Genomic DNA, 18014 nt, shown 5'->3' with positions numbered 1-18014 from the left:
TGTCTCCAGGTACTGTAGTACTGTACAGAACTACACAAACAAGGAACAGCACAGAACTTCGGTAACAGGGAAAGACTCCAGTGAACAGGGAAAAGCAAAGCAGCTGGAGGTCTCACCTTCCTTGTCGCTCATTTCAGTGAAGTATGGGGCGTATCTCAGAGGACCCAGGTACAGAAATCGCAGCAGAGGGGCAGAAGATCGAAGGAAATGAAACTAATGCCACTGCAGGTCTCAGAGTGAATACAGAGCTAAATACAGAACACTCTTCCAAACACAGACCACCATCCTGTCATTAGATGCCTTCCAAAGTTTTCATCTGGGTAGACTCTCATGCATCATGGGAACTGTACACCAGTTGGGTCTGAATAATGTGTCCAGATTTCAGGCACTCTGAAACCCAGGCACATGATTCAAAAGCCAAACAGTCTTGGTGAATCCTGGGCAGGTGGCAACCCTAAGCACACATTTATTTAGCGCCGTCAATTTACGCAATGCTTTACATATATATATATTTATATATATTGTACATTCACATCAGTCCCTAACCCTCAAGGTGTGTACAATCTAAGGTCCCTAACTCACATTCATACTTACGCATACATGGGCCAATTTAGACGGGATCCAATTAACCTACCAGCATGTCTTTGGAGTGTGGGAGGAAACCGGAGGAAACCCACACAGGCACAGGGAGAACATGCAAACTCCAGGCAGGTGGTGCCGTGGCTGGGATTCGAACCAATGCCCCTAGTACTGCCAGGCGGAAGTGCTAACCGCTTAGCCACTGTGCTGCCCACAAATGTGATGAGGTATGTTTCCATTATTCAAGTTCACCGGGGCTGAAATAATTTCAAAGCAAAAATAAATATATCCAGAGCCCAAACCATTTTTTTATTTTGTATGGACTAGTGAATGATTAAAACACCTGTCTTTTTTCTTTTGCAATGTTTCTCATATAGCATAGTTTCTTTCACTTCCTGTCTTGTTCATACAAATTGAGAGGAAATCTCTCCAGATAAAGCAAATCCCATTTTAGGGGAAGATTTATCCCCTTTATTCCTGTTTCGTTGAAAGTCAAAATTTGGATTTTCCCTAGCATTTATTCCCCAAGACAGTGGTCACCAAACCAAACAGAGAGTATAAACCTCTCTAACGGGAAAACAGGCAGCCATAACAATATGGCAGAGGTTCTAAAACCTTACTACTCTATCCAATACAAAGGAAAAAATTCTGGCTTCAGGAACACTTAAACATGATAAAATACAAGGCTACAGGACTATAAAGAGAAAAAAAGGCATGAGGTTTAAAAACTGAACTTTTTTTTTGTTAATTTAGCAAAAAATAAAAACCCCAGTGGTAATTGAATACCACCAAAAGAAAGCTCTAGTTGTGTGAAGAAAATGCTAACATTTTAGTTTGGGTACAGTGTTTTATGACCGCGCAATTGTCATTCAAAGTGTGAAAGCACTGAAACCTGAAAATTGGCCTGGGTAGGAAGGGGGTAAAAGTGCCCTGTATGGAAGTGGTTAATAGCAAAAAGTCAAAAACATTGTTTTTTTTCTCAAAATTGTAATTTTTTTATAGCGCAAAAAATAAAAAACGCACAGGTGATCAAATACTATCAAAAGAAAGCTCAATTAGTGGGAAAAAAAGGACATACATTTCATTTGGGTGCAGCGTTGCATAACTGCGCAATTGTCAATTAAAGTAATGCAGGACCGTATCGCAAAAAATGGCCTGGCCAGGAAGGGGGGGGGGGGGTAAATTCTCAGGAGGGCAAGTGGTTAAAGGAAATTTTCACGAGATAAACATAATGTCTATTATTGCTATTGTCTGGTTGTCATGCGGACCCTCTTGCTTCAATTCTTTTAGTCTCTCATCTGGAACAAGAATGCTGATTAAGGTTTACTTTGATATGCATTGGAGTGTGATGTTCAGTAACATAAAACCAAATTACTTTTTTTTTTTTTAATTCAATGGGTATCACTAAAACACTTATTTAACTTGTGTATTACAGCCCAAGTCCATTTAAGATACAGGGGAGCAAGTCTAATATCTTTCATTTAGGACATCATTGCAGTTCTGCCATAGTGGTTTGGGGAAATGGAGAGCAGGTCACAGTTTATTTAGTACAATATAAGGAAAGAGTGTTCACCCCCCGGGATGCTGTCTATTAAGGGAACACATGCTTACACTGCACTTGTTCCATTGAGCTGCTCCACACTGCTCTGATCACTGCTACTCATTACTTTGGAAGCACCCCTGAGCACTCGACTTCTACACCTTGGCTCACTGATTCCATTAGCAGTATGTAGGTTTACTTTGCCAAGAGTAAGTACATTCCAGTATAAATCTAAGCTTTCAATTTTCCTCTGTCACAGACTACATTGATAATGCTAATGCATTGGTAAATATATACCGCGACTGGCTGCCCTGGATTTTGCTGAGTCTAGTGACTCCTATAAAAACTGTCATCTTTTTTTTATATTCAAAGTCAAAAAATTTTAAACAGTAGAGCAATCATCCCATGTATTCATTAAGAACAACAGTTATATACTGAAACAGAACTGTACTTCAGGCATCTGTATAAAGTTTATTCTTGCATGGCTAAACTAGAATGGAAGTCCTAAACCCCCCCTAAACAGCCCTGGTCATAAGACCCTGTCCAAAACTCAGTGATTTTAACCTCTTCATGCTGTCCGAACGCAAATGTGCGGCCTCCCGGGATCTGGGCCTAGACACCTAGCGGCTGCACATTTGCGTTCTATTAAAAAAAGAACATCTGTGCTGAGAGCGCGTGCCCTGCACGCTCCCAGCACACATGTCCGGTACTCACGGAAAGGTCCCGATCTCTTTCGATCAGGACCTTTCCCGATCGTGTGACCGCCGTGACGGCGGTCACATGACCCTAAACCCTGCCCCGCCTCGCGGCTTCTGAAACCCTTAAAGGGCCGGGAGGCGCTGACGCGAAGGGGTTAACTTTTACCGTAAAAACTGAAAATAAGACAAAGCTACTACACATAGTGGACTTTCTGAACGTTTCAATAAGTCTGCATGAATAAATTCCCATCAATAAAAGACACAAGTCCTGTTCACTGTGTTCAGTGGAGCTGTGAGTATTTGTGTCAGGTAAATTAAGCTGGCCTTACTGTATTTATTGTGGCTGCAATCGATTAGTTAGGTCTGTTCAGTGTTCTCAGCGGCTGTCAGTCTGATAACTCTCTCTGCTTTCCAGAAATCAGTAGAACTTTCTGGATGATAGGTGTGGAGCTATGCAGATGGCAGCATGGACATTTATACAGCCCTGGCCAATCCCAGGGAGCAGGGCCCTGAAGGCTTCTGGGAGACTGTAGATATTCTCCGAGCACATTGAGCTCTGGGTCTTTTCCTGCTGAGGATCAATCCAGCCTGGAGGATGGCTGCCCTCCAAGGCAATACTGTCATGTGCTTGCTGTTCGAGAGGCCTCAGGTGGGTGACTTGACGGCCTGGATGCTGAAGCTACTGAGAGCTGACTGAGGGACTGTCTGCTAAGATCTAGTTTGGTATCACTGAAGGAAGGTTTTGGATGGATGTTGGAAGGAGGCACCAACATCCACTGGACATTGTGTGAGTACTGAGAGATTGTGTGACTGCTGAGAGATCTTAGGGACTTTTGGGCTGCTGCTACCTAACTCCCCCTTGTGCTAGAGAGTCAGCTGTGGGTTTGCTAAAAGGCACATGGGCTGGTGTCCTGAAGAGCTTAGTCTGCTTAATTATTTGTAAAGGAACTTTGCTCTTGTTGCTGTAAAGAAGGAAGCCTGTGTGCTTTTACTACTTTTATCACAAAGCCAAGTCCACAGTCTTCTGTATGCAAGGACTTCTGCTTCAGCCTTACAGAAATGAGTTCACTGTCTTCAATTTGTACATATTTTCAGTTTTTGGGGTATCCCATGCAATTCCCTCAAGCTTACCCAAGTTATTCAAATCTAATAATAACAAAAACAAGACATCTAGACTGGTTATTGAGGAAAAGAGTGACTGTGTCAGGTGCCTGGCTGCAGGGCAATCCACTGGGGAAGATTTCCAGTGGCTCCTATGGGAGTAAGTGCTACACAGCCATAAACCAAACCCTACACCCACACTTGATGGCAATAAAACCCTTATAAAGCATGGTCCAAATTTCTCCAAAAGGGGATACAATTCCTTCCTGCTTTCCTAAGACAATTAGATATTCATTGGATCAGCAATCTCTGTACTTATAGGTATACTGTACTTGTACTTATAAATATTAGAATACAGGTTATATACATACATTTAGGACTGTATCAAACTTTTATTACACAATCAAGTAAACTGGCTAGAACTAATTTCTGAGATTCTACATTTTCACAGCTCTTACTATGAAGAAGCCTTTTTTATATGCGAAAATTAAACTTCTTTACCTTCAGACGCACATAGTACCCCCTTGTCCTTTGCAATGACCTTTGGATGAATATTATTGCAACAAGATCACTATATGGACCATTTATGTATTTATGCAAAGTGATCATATCCTTATTAATTACCTCCCCTCCATTTAGTTCAACTAATTTGTCCTCAAAACTGAAGATCTCCCTGCCTTTTAGTATAGTTTCTCTGCACTCTCTCTTTAGTTCCCCAAAAACTGCACATTCCAGATTAGGTCTTACATTGTTTTGTACAGAGGCAAGATTTTGTCTCTCTTTTTTTACAAGAAATATTTTGCCTGCTTTAGAAATTGCAGCCTGGCATTGCAAGCTATTGTTAAAGTATAACTAAAGGCAAATAAAATAAAATGTTTTGGATAGTGTAGAGAGGAATTAGAACACCAAGTTTTTATTGCTGTCTGTGTCCCCATTAGGGAGATTCAACCTCTGTGTTTGTCCTCTTTACCATTGTCACTGAAAATGAAAATCCCAAACTTTGGGTTGTCACCAGAACCAGACTAGTATGGAAATCTCCCAATGGAGATGCTAGTTATGGGAAATAGTGCTGAGCTAAGTTTAGGTCACACAGGGTTCGGTGAACATGATTAAAGTTCAGGTGCCGAATCCGAAGCTCATTGAAGTCAATGGGAGCCAAATGTTAAAAATCAGTTCTGGCCCATTTCTAGGCTAATAGTGGCCTGAACATACAGTATATCTAGGCTACATAAAAAAATACAGAGACAAACTGTAAAGCGAACCTGATGTCTATGGCTTATATACTTTACATTATTATTTGGTACATTACATGATTGCAGTATTTTCTCTATGGAGTCTTTAACTACTTACCGACCACTCACAGTAAATATACTGCGAGCTGGCGGTAGGTTCAAGCAAAGTCACCTGTACATAGGCATGCTGAGGTGGACACAGTGGATTACGGGTACCGGTGTCCGGCTGCTATGAGCAGCCAGGGTATCATGTGATTGCTATGATTGGACGTAGCGATCACATGATTACAATGTAAACAAAACAGTCATGAATGGTTTCTATTCATGACTGCTTGCTTAGTGTTGTGAAGCTGTGATTGGCTCACAGCTATTACATGGTACTGTACCTAGCTACCTGTACCATGTGATTAACTGTAGCCAATCACAGCATGTCAACAGTAACTAAGCTGTCATAAATGTTAACCCATTCATAACAGCTAACACTACTGCTTATAACAGTTAACTTCACTGAACTATAAGCAATGACAATGTAAAAAAAAAGATCCCCAATCCCTCCCTTCCCCCCAGAGTAGTACACTGAGTAGTACAAAAAAAAGTAAAAAAAATAACATAAAACAAAGTTTAAAAAATGATTTAAAATTCTTTAATTTTATAACATTTTATCACCAGTCAGTATCCCTGATCACCGCCACACCAGCCACATAATGACGCTATACTTCATTGGTGACAGTATACAAAAACAATTTAATTTCTTCATTTTCTAAAAGATTGTGACAAAAAATTATGACTTCAAAAAACTCCTCATGCCTATTACTAAATATCTCAGACTGTCTACATTCAAAAAAGGGGGTCTTTTGTAGGGCATTTGTACTGTCCTGGCATCTTAGGACCTCAAGAAATGAGACCATCAGAGCATAGGGATTGATCACTTTCCAAATATACCATAGTTTGTAGACTAGTTAAAACAAACCAATATATATACACTTATTGGGATTTGTTTTTACCAAAGACATGTAGCAGAATACATTTTAGCCTAAATTTATGAAAAAAGTTAATTTTTGTTTTTCTTTTTTATTGAATATGGTTTATAACAGAAAGTAGAAAATATTGTTTTTCCTTTCCACATTTTTTGTCTTTTTTCATTTATATAATAAAAAATTAAAATCCCAGTGGTGATCAAATACCACCAAAAGAAAGCTCTATTTGTGTGAAAAAAATTATATAATTTCATTTTTGTACAAAGCTGCATGACAGCACAATTGCCAGTTAAAGTAGTGCAGTTCTGAATAGCAAAAAATGTCCAGGTCATGAAGGGAGTAAAACCTTCTAGAGAGTGCTTAATGTAAAATTTTTGTTTCTTTGAAATTCAGTAATTTTTTCCATTATTTGTAAACAGTTTAAGTAGTTTTCTTTCAAGACCAAATATATCATAATATATTTTATAATATATAATATTTCAGGGTTCTTAAACAACATGAGTCCATAGGTCGATGCCTACTCTGCTTATTTGGTAATACGGTGCTGAGTGACATGCTTGGCTCCCTTTTAGAGAGAAAAAGGGAAATAACTGCCCTACAAAAAAAATTCCAATTGAGTACCTAAGGACCTGTGGTAAAAGCTGCCTGGAGCAACCAATCAGACTTCATGGTATCAGGAGGTTTGCTGCCTTTGCTCCAGTTTTTTGCACTCGTTTTTGAAAATAAGGGTAAAAGGAACTCCCAGGAAAAAATATGACCGCAGTGCTTACTGAATTATTTTTTAAAGTACATGCTGTATCACATGTCATCCTGATCTTTTCCTCCCCACTTGGTAAGTCACTGACCGGGAACAAGCCTGTGTATATCAGGCTTAAACCAGACAGGTGTATATCATCGGATTCTTGTTCTTGGCCAGTGACTCACCAATGGAGTAAGCAAGGATAAAGATGACAGCCCCAGAGAATGCACCTTCAAAAACACATTAACAAGTTCATGTAATCAAACTAATGCCTAGTACACAGGATGAGAATATTGGATGAATGATCTTCCATTTTTTTGCCAGTCTAGTCTCATATCAAAAACAAATACCGTATTTTCCGGCGTATAAGACGACTGGGCGTATAAGACGACCCCCTACTTTTCCTGTTAAAATATAGGGTTTGAGCTATACTCGCCGTATAAGACTACCCCTCTTGAAACGCACACCAAATAAAAATGAAAAAACATCAGATTTCATTTCAATATGGTATGCTATTTCAGTATGGTATTCCAATGATGGGGTGCTATTCCTCCCACTGACACCAATGATGAGGCACTACTCCTCCCACTGACACCAATGATGGGGCACTATTCCTCCCACTGACACCAATGATGGGGCACTATTCCTCCCACTGATACCAATGATGGGACACTATTCCTCCCACTGACACCAATGATGGTGCCCCATCATTAGTGTCAGTGTGTGAGGAATAGTGCCCCATCATTAGTCAGTGGGAGGAATAGTGCCCCATCATTAGTCAGTGGGAGGAATAGTGCCCCATCATTGGTGTCAGTGGGAGGAATAGTGCCCCATCATTGGTGTCAGTGGGAGGAATAGTGTCCCATCATTGGTGTCAGTGGGAGGAATAGTGCCCCATCATTGGTGTCAGTGGGAGGAATAGTGTCCCATCATTGGTATCAGTGGGAGGAATAGCACCCCATCATTGGTGTCAGTGGGAGGAATAGCGCCCCATCATTGGTATCAGTGGGAGGAATAGCACCCCATCATTGGTATCAGTGGGAGGAATAGCGCCCCATCATTGGTGTCAGTGGGAGGAATAGCGCCCCATCATTGGTATCAGTGGCAGGAATTGCGCCCCAACATTGGTGTTAGTGGGAGGAATTGCACCCCATCATTGGTGTCAGTGGGAGGAATTGCACCCCATCATTGGTATCAGTGGCAGGAATTGCGCCCCATCATTGGTGTTAGTGGGAGGAATTGCACCCCATCATTGGTGTCAGTGGGAGGAATTGCGCCCCATCATTGGTATCAGTGGGGAGAAAAGTGCCCCATCATTGGTGTCAGTGGGGAGAATAGTGCCCCATCATTGGTGTCAGTGGGGAGGAGGAATAGTGCCCCATCGTTGGTGTCAGTGGGGGAGGAATAGTGCCCCATCATTGGTATTAATGGGGAGAATAGTGCCCCATCATTGGTGTCAGTGGGGAGGAGGAATAGTGCCCCATCATTGGTGTCAGTGGGGAGGAGGAATAGTGCCCCATCGTTGGTGTCAGTGGAGGGAGGAATAGTGCCCCATCGTTGGTGTCAGTGGGGGAGAGGAGCGGCTGCTCCTTCTTCCAGTTCGGCCGCTCGATTTTCACGGGGCCGCTCGGCTCCGCCTCTTCGCCGGTGATTGGTCGCCTGTGTGCCTTTCCAGTGCTGGCGCTCAATCACCGGTTAGGAGGCGGAGCCGAGCGGCCGCGTGACCATCGAGCGGCCGAACTGAAAGAAGGAGCAGCCGCGCTTCCTGGACCGGATCGTCGTGGGACCGGAGCCAGGTAAGGTACAGCAGCCCCTCTGCCCACCCCTGTACTTAGTGTCAGTTGGAGGAGGAGGGGGGGCGGCGCCGCGCCGCCCCTCGAAAAAGTGCCGCCCTGACACAAATGATCGGCTCGCACCGGCGTATAAGACGACCCCCGACTTTTCAGAAGATTTTCAGGGGTTGAAAAGTCGTCTTATACGCCGGAAAATACGGTAGGTTATTCTGTCTTATGAAGATTCTCATAAGACAGAATACAGATTCGGATGTGATGTAATGTATTGTATTGTAGTCTTTCTTTCCCAAACATGCACGGTCTTGGTCACTCTATATTTTTTTTCGTACAAATACTATAATAATTCCAAAGTTGTGTACTATCGATAATATTATTGGGCAATAGCTCTGAAAGCGTTTTTTTACATCTGATTTTCTCATCGTGTGTACTAGGTACTATAGATTGGCTACATCATCCCATTTCTGGCTTGAAGTTCTATGGCAAAATAAAATTGAACATTTGTCACATTCATACCTGTATAACTAGATAAAGGACCACACAAAGCTTGCTCACCTGTTTGTGTGCATGATCATAGGAATTAATGTGGTTATCAAATTCCTGGTGCTTGTAATATTGCTTGTCACACAGCTCACAGTAGAAATTTGCCTTCAGAGCTTCAAGAGCATTTTCTTGGGTGTTTTCTTTTTCAGCCAAGTCCTTAAAAACATGATCAAACAGTTTTGTTAAATTGGTAAAATGTTATGACTAATCCAATCACTAAAAAATCTCAGGACAATAAAGTGGATTTTTTTTGTTTTGGAAGGAGTATTATTATTATTATACAGTATTTATAAAGCGCCAATAGTTCGCTCAGTGCTGTACATTACAAAGGGGGACAGAACATGTGACAGAACAACAACAATACAATGCAAAACATGAGGGGATCGAGGGCCCTGCTCTTTCGAGCTTACAATCTAGGAGGGAGGGGATGGTGGCACAGGAGGAGATAGCTGTGGGGGGTGGGGTGGTAGGAAGAGTGGAGGAGGTTGGCAAGTTAGCAGGGGGTGGGGTAGGCTTCCCTGAAGAGATGGGTTTTCAGGGTGCGCCTAAAGGAGAGGAGAGTAGGTGATAATCTCATGGGTTGGGGCAGGGAGTTCTAGAGGATGGGTGACACCCTGGAGAAGTCCTGGAGGCGGGCATGGGAGGAGACCAGGGAACTAGAGAAAAGGAGGTCTTTTCTCTAGGAGCGGAGTGTGCGTGCTGGGTGGTACTTGGATATTAGGTCAGTGATGTAGTTCGGGGCAGTATGGTGGACGGCTTTGTACGTCAGTGTTAGGATTTTGAATTTGATCCGTTGTGCAATCAGAAGCCAGTGGAGGGATTGGCAGAGGGGGGTGGCAGAAATGGAGCGGTTGGAAAGGTGAATGAGTCTGGCAGCCATATCCAGGATCGACTGAAGCAGGGATAGCCAGCGGCGAGGCAGGCCAGTAAGAAGGGAGTTGCAGTAATCGAGTCGTGATATGATGAGGGAGTAGATGAGCTGTTTAATGGTTTCTGGGGTTAGGAACGTGCGTATTTTGGCGATGTTGCAGAGGTGGAGTCTGCACGAGCTTGTTAAAGATTGGACTTGGGGCTGGAAGGATAGGTTGGAGTCCAGAATGACACCAAGTACTCTGGCCTGCGGGGCGGGTTTGATGGTGGCGTTGTTGGATGTGATGGAGAAGTCAATGGGGGGTGGTGTGCAGGCTGGGGGGAAGACAAGAAACTCGGTTTTGGAGAGGTTCAGTTTAAGGAAGTGGAGCGACATCCAGTCTGATATGTCGCTCAGTAGGTGTGTGATTCAGGTGGAGACTGAGGTGGTGAGGTGGGGCGTTGAGAGATAGATTTGTGTGTCGTCGGCATATAGGTGGTAGGTGAAGCGTATGAGTTGGCCAAGGGAGGAGGTGTAGATGGAGAAGAGAAGGGTCCCAAGGACGGAGCCTTGAGGGACCCCAACAGAGAGGGGGAGTGAGGGGGAGGTGGTAGCATTATAGGTAATGCTGAAAGAGCGTTGTGACAGGTAGGATGAGAGCCAGGAGAGAGCAGAATCTCTGAGGCCAAGGTAGTATAGTTTTTTGAGTAGGAGGGAGTGGTCCACTGTGTCGAAGGCCACAGAGAGGTCAAGTAGTGGGAGCACTGAATAGTGGCCATTAGCTTTGGCGGTTAGCAGGTCGTTGGAGAGTTTAAGTAAGGCGTATGGAATGGATTAGATCTTCTACAAGATTTTCTTGTTTTCCGTGACCCTATTGAAATTTGCCCATTCTCTCTATTTCAGTGACCTCAAGGAAGTGAAGTGGAATTTCACCAAAGGGCCACCCACAGTAATATATAGTTTATGTCAAGGGTTCTCACCTTTCCCCAAGATTAAGGTCTCGTTCACACCATACGTGCATGAAACTGATGGAATCTGACATGCAGATTTCACTTGCAGAGACATCAGTTTACATCAATTTTCATGCACGCGTCAATGAGTTTTATACACTTTGCAGATTCCTGCGCAAAAAAATCTGCACGTGATACTATTGTTGTGGAGTGAACAGGGTACATAGAGAACAAGTGATTTTGTTGTACCCTTGCAGAACGCGTGCAGAAAAACTAATGTCTCTCCACCACGGTGTGAACGAGCCCTTACTGTTGCTTCTATCTCCACTGGAGAGGTTAACCCTTACTTCATGTGTAGTTACTTGGGCCGAAATTGAGGGGAAATTTATCCAATAGGAACAAAAGGGATTATAACTTACTCTATGCAAACTGGCTGGAGTTCCACTTTAGTGATAGATGCAGTTATTCTAGTATTCCAGTTTTTCAAGCATTTAGATTATTACCAGTTGATATAAGAAGAGGCTTTACTGCAATTTTATCAGATTTCTATATGACCAATAGAACCTCTTACAACTTTTAGATTTGTACTTATTTTATTTATACAGCACATACTGTAGTGTGCAGTGATCTGCAGAATATATACAGCAGTACCAATTGAGTCTGTCCTTCATTCCGAAGAATCTTACAGTCTAACGTCTCCGCTTCAATTATACAATTATACTAGCAATTAAAAGTAGTTAACATGAAAATGTCAAATTTAAAAATGTATGCAGGAACCATAAACTGCCTGCTTACAGCTTTAGTTGTTCATCCAGCTGTAGACGCAATGCAGCTGTCTACCCCAGTCCCTTTTATGATGGCCATATATGTCTTGATAAGTGATTGATTTCTTTAATGATCAATCTCTTACCCATGCAAGCGATACATGGAAAAGTGGATTTCAATCAATTGTTAATTATTGATCGCATCTCTGTTTCCACCATGTAATCTAATCTAATTGAAATATGATCATATTCATGCAGTTTTCAGTGCTGCAAACTGATGCAAACTTATCAATAATTTCTTGCCCTGGCCGATCAACTCAGTTTAATTGAATCTGATTTAAATCGGGTCCAAATTGAAGTTTTGACTATTCGATTGTTAGCAGATTTGATTGTTTTGATTGACACATTGATTGGATAATAAAATACAAGTGTGTGCAATCACTATTAGTAATGCAGTGATCTGTGAACCCCATTGGTTTATCTGTTTGTAAAATTTTAGGGGATATTCCCAAACACATCCACTGCTGTCTTTCACTTAGTGAAATCTTGAGTTGTTAAAGTGTCAGAACCAAGTTCATAGTGTAGTGCTACCCTCTTCAGAGCTGCTAAGTTTTTGGGTCCCTCTCCAATCTCTGCACAGCCATGCAATGCGCATTTTCCAGCACTCTCATTTGAAGTCAGTAAAACAGTCATTGAGCTTGGTTTTGTTGTTTTTATTAGAGCTTAACAACTTGGCTAGGGTCTATGGGTATATGGGATACCCAAGGAACTGAACAACTTCAGAGGACAACTTCTTAGCAAATATGAACAAAAATCAGCAACAGTCTTTGTAAGGAGCACTGAGTCCACTTTGGTGATTCTCCTCAGACCCCAGATGAAACTCTCCTCATGCACCCATCCTGAGGGTGTCCCTGAGCAAGGGATTCCAAGTTCTACAGTGAAGTAGTACCAGTGAGAACTAGTTGGGTATGGCACCTGACCACCCTCTCCTTTCTTTAGCCCAGGGGGTGTAGAAGTACTCACACTGTCCTTTTCCTGTAGCTTAATGGGTTGTGGCTGCTTTCAGGCCTTACACTGGGCTGGCCCCTTTCCCACTGACAGGCTGTCCTTCCTAGTAGATTTTAGAGCAGTGAAGATCCTTCTATCCAGCGTTAGCCTGTAGGTAGCCCCCCCCCCCCCCTTGGCTATGGCCCCCTCCCAGGCTCCACACACCAGCACCTTCCTTTACTCTATCTTCTACCCGACTCCAACAACTACTCTGCTACTCAGGCTCTCCCCACATTTAAGGGTTGTCCTAGCAACCATGCCAGGCCTCCTGCCTGGGGATTGGCTAGATTCCCTCAAACATGCAAATTCAGGCCTCCTCCCCTCATTTAGAAAGTGCCAGAGTGTTCTAAAAGGGTGGGAGGGCTCAAGAAGCCCTAACCTGTAGAGCCTCCCAGCTTGACCTTAGGTAACCTCAAACTTTATCATAGCTGCCAAGCAAGCAAAACCTGCGCTGAAACTCTAAAAGTAAGTGATGATGGTGAAGAAATAATTCAATGTGTTATACTGACAGTTTTATACATTACACATTAAAATAGTTACACAGCACCAACTCCAAAAAGAACCCCACATGCTATCCAAAAAAAAATATTATACACATCCACGATCTCAATATATCCAATAGTACAAAAACACTACGCTTGTTTGATTGGCTAGAATAACATTATGTTAGCTTCTATCATTTGATATTCTATTACATCGCACTGGTAATTATAATTGTATCTTTTCATAAACACCAGTATCAAATAATTTGATTAAGTAAATCAATTTTAATTAGAAAATGTTATGACCAGATTATAATGAGTTGTTACAGCTGATCCTCAGTATAATGACAAAATGCACAATTTAAATACATATATATGTAAATTGTTTTACCTGCAAAACTGGTGACCAAAGAAACCTGTCAAACAGTAGTTAATTGAGTTTGGTTAACAATTCACTCCAATCTAATAAATTAACATGAAGTGGTTTACAATGCTACTTCTTCTAGTGCTATGCAATGGGATTTTAGGAAGCGAATATTAACAGCAATGAAAGTACTTTTAAAAGCTGTATTTAAAAAAACATTTAATGGCTATTTAATTAATACATACACTGGGTTAAACTGTTATGCCTGTCCGAAGCTCAGCTTTAAACAACCATATGATTTAATTTCTACAAACCCAGAACACATTTATTAGTGGTAGTCTTGGTCACCCCAATAATCCAACACTGAATAAATTGCTGGCTCCTTTTACCTTATCGTAAAGCGTGTTTTTGAGCCAAGTTCTAACATTTCTGATTAAACACTGGCAACATTTTCCCATAAGGTAATTACATTTATTATGCAGCCAGATTAGTTATGCTTTACACATAGCACAGCCAAAGCTATCAATCTATGCTTACTGCATAATAATCTAATTATGAGAATGGAAAGCATAAGGGCTGCTGAATGGTTTGGGTTTGATGATTTGACACTGACATGCTATGATGGATATAGCTTTTATAACAAGAGGAACTTTTCACAAAATTACAGGAAAAAAAGTTTTGCTATAGAAACATCCGATCATTTCAGATTTTGAAGGCACTCTTGTTTAATGGAAAAGCAAAAACTGTTGAACTTACCAAATGTGACCGCATAACCTAGTTATATGGCAGCAGAGTGGCACTCCTGCACTGGATCACATACCCAATAAGTGATCCGGCACTTCTGGGTAGGGGTTACGTACTCGTCCCACTGCCGACTAGGCTATGCTGTGATTAGACACAGCACAAGCCGATCAGCGGTTGCCGGCCAAAGCATGACCACTGACACCCACTGATCAGCAAGGAGAAAGAAAGAACAGAGCTCTGCCTATGTAAACAAAGCAGAGCTCTGTTCTGTCAGTGGGGATGTGCTTGATTTTGTTTCCCTGCAAAGCAGGGAATAAAATCCAGCACATCCCTTAGTGAAAGCACCTGAAAGTACACACAAAAGCACTGGATAGGCACACATATAACCCTTTGATCACCCTAGATGTTTAACCCCTTTCCAGCCAGTGTCATTAGTACAGTGTCAGTATGTATTTTTAGTACTCGTCACTGTATTACTTTCACTGTTTCCCACAAAGTGTCAAACGTGTCAGTTAGTGTCAAATTGCCAGCCATACTATCGCAGTCCTGCTATAAGTTGCTAAACATCACCATTACAAGGATAGAAAAAAATAAATACAAATTCCAGTATACAGTATATACACTATAGATGCTACAGCTTTCGATCAAACCAATCAATATACGCTTATTGGGATTTAGCAAAAATATGTAGCAGAATACATTGTGGCCAAAATTTATGAAAAAATTTGATTTTTTTAATTATTTTCTGGATATGTTAAAAATATATGTTTTTTACATTTTCAATCTTAATTTATAGCACAAAAAAAAAAAAAACCCAGTGGTGATCAAATACCACCAAAATAAGTCTCTATCTGTGTGAAAAGAAAATGATATAAACTTTATTTGTGTACACCATTGCATGACTGCACAATTGTCAGTTAATGTAACGCAGTGCCAAAAATCAAAAAATGGCCTGGCCAGGAAGGGGGGGTAAATCTTCTGGAGGTCAAGTGGTTAATCAATGTTATCTCATTTCTTTGCAAGCAGAGATAAAGCTAATACATAGTCCTTTACACATCACCACACCAACAACCTGTCTGGATCTCTAAGGACCAACTGCCAATGGAGAAGTTCTGAAGAAGAAGAAGACATGGTATGCCACATGACTGGCCCTTAGACATTGTAAAAAGATAAAAATATTAAACAAAAAAGATTAAATATGACTTGGAGGAGAAACGGGAATTCAAGAGAGGGAGGAGAGCCTTTAGAGAGGGCCAGCATGGTACCTGGAATTGGGATTTAAAGTAAACCTTTAGTAAGTGAAATATAAGGCCTGCTATCGCTGACCTCCTTTCTAAAATTGTAATCAGATAGCTGTTATGCTGACCCACTAGCTTCAGTAATTCACAGACCTGGAACAAGTATGAATATCAGGAAAGCTGGGGCAGCACAGTGGCTAAATGGTTAGCACTTCCACCTGGCAGTACTAGGGTTGTTGGTTCAAATCCCAGCCACGGCACCACCTGCCTGGAGTTTGCATGTTCTCCCTGTACCTGTGTGGGTTTCCTCTGGGTACTCTGGTTTCCTCCCACACTCCAAAGACATGCTGGTAGGCTAGTTGGATCCTGTCTAAATTGTCCCTAGTATGTGTATGAATGTAAGTTAGGGACCTTAGATTGTACACCCCTTGAGGGTTAGGGACTGATGTGAATGTGCAATATGTAAAGCGCTATGTAAATTGATGGCGCTATATAAGTACCTGAAATAAATAAATTCTTACACTCTTATCTGCCTTCTTGCTGTGCATCATGACTTGAACTTTTGAAGCCAGAGAGATAGCCTGACAAGACAAATAACATTTGCATTTGAAAAGTCACCAACGACTAATTATCCTAGATCCCTCAAAACTGGCAAAAGACAACATCTATCTTTCTTTTCTACAGCATAAAACTGCAGGTTTATTTTTCAAATAGTTTGATGGACTACATGGAAACACCCCCTGAAGTCATCACAAATTTGAAATCCCATCTTCATAGGACATTTGGTCCAAAACCTGGCCTTTATCTAACCTCCTGTATATCTCACTATAAATCTAAACAGCATGAATGAAAAAATAAGAACCCAGAATCTAAGATAATATATGGTAATAAAACATTTGCAATTCTTCCTTTTAACAGTTCAATATAAATCAGACAAAACATTTAAATTAAAATGAATAGGATATAACATATTGTCTGGTAAACTTGATACATTCAGTCTTGCATACTGAAAGCTGTGTTTTGATTTAGTGATATATAATTGAATAATTTCTAGATGAAAATCAATATACAATTTTGGGCTGACATGATTACACAGCATATTAAACCACATCAGAGTCTGATATAGTATTGTGCGACACAGACCTACTGACTTATCATAATTATTAATAAATCTAAACATCTATCCGCTATGGATGCTGTCCAGGCAATTACTGGGCTGCTTTAGAATTTAAATGAGGAAAAGTTAATACAATTTTAGGGCTTCTTTAATGAAACATGAAGTAGAATTTAATTTAATCGGAAAGCAAGCCTAAAGTAATTATTATTTTTATTAATAACAGGCAGGACGATGCAGTAACAGAAAAATATGCAGTAGGTAAAATGTTGCTATAAAGAAGATTTATGTAGATAATCTTATCTTTCAGACTCCACTTCTGTGCCCACTCTATTGGTAAGCAGATTTTGTTTTTCATTTCCATGGTATTCCATAGCTAGTTTAAACAAACACCCACATTTTCAATAAATTCACCTTTTACAAACTCTAGCAGCCCCCTCAGCTACAGCCACAGCACAACTGATTTTGACAATTTTGGGTGGTGCATTGTTCTCTTGCCTCCGAAAAGTGCCATGGTTATTTTTGGAATGACAGAATTGCATTCATTTTCAGCAGAAAAAATTGTATGTCACCTTTCCTCTACTATACATATTGGCACCTATTTATGAAATATTCCAGAGTACATTTAAAAAATAAATTGATCAAAATTAGGGTTTCCGCAGACAGCTTGAAAATTACAAGCAATGCTCTTGTGTTCAAAACATGGTTTGTGATTATTGGGCTGGTTTTAAGGTGCAAAAATGAATAATTCTGGTAATTTAAAGTGATTGATATTGCACAGGGAGATTTTCCAAATTGCTGGAAGGACTCACAGTGAGTAGAACGGAAAATAGGGTCAAGTAATGCTCATTCATCAATGTCAATGTTGGGTAAGAATTGCAGTAGGCATGATACTTAGGTAGCTTGTTCGAGACCAGACAGGCACAGTATAGTTATTCCCTTGCATATATATTAATAAAGTATATACTGTATATAGAGATATCTGTGTCTAGGACCACTGTAATATCAAGAAAATTACATACACCTTACCTTAAAGTGTTACTAAACCCAGGACCCTGCATTCACAATATCTGGTCTCCCACAGTTCGTAGAACATAGAAATGCAATTATTTCAGTAAATATAAACTGCTAAATACCTTTTCTCATCAGCAGTTAGAGCAGTCTTGTGACTTTTATCAGTGTCCAGGTGAGCATTGGTTAAAGCTGAACCCCTTACCCTCTGTCTGGACAGTGCTGATTTCTCTGTGTTGATCACATGCACC

At 41.0% G+C, this 18014-nt stretch overlaps 1 protein-coding gene across 1 annotated transcript in view; it reads right to left on the bottom strand.

Moving 5' to 3' along the window:
• The window catches only part of ZNF804A (zinc finger protein 804A), a 209807-nt gene that overhangs the window by 31321 nt on the left and 160472 nt on the right, over window positions 1-18014 (bottom strand). Inside the window, exon 2 of the mRNA XM_089680855.1 lies at window positions 9212-9355. Coding sequence (XP_089536981.1) covers window positions 9212-9355 — 144 coding nt within the window. The remainder of the gene's footprint in view (window positions 1-9211; window positions 9356-18014) is intronic.

This window comes from Staurois parvus, unplaced genomic scaffold, assembly GCF_062004578.1.
Source record: "Staurois parvus isolate SC_StPar_1 unplaced genomic scaffold, SC_StPar_1.0 ptg000251l, whole genome shotgun sequence".
NCBI lineage: Eukaryota > Metazoa > Chordata > Amphibia > Anura > Ranidae > Staurois > Staurois parvus.
Note: the sequence above shows the minus strand (reverse complement) of the source record. Positions and strands in the feature narration are given on the sequence as shown.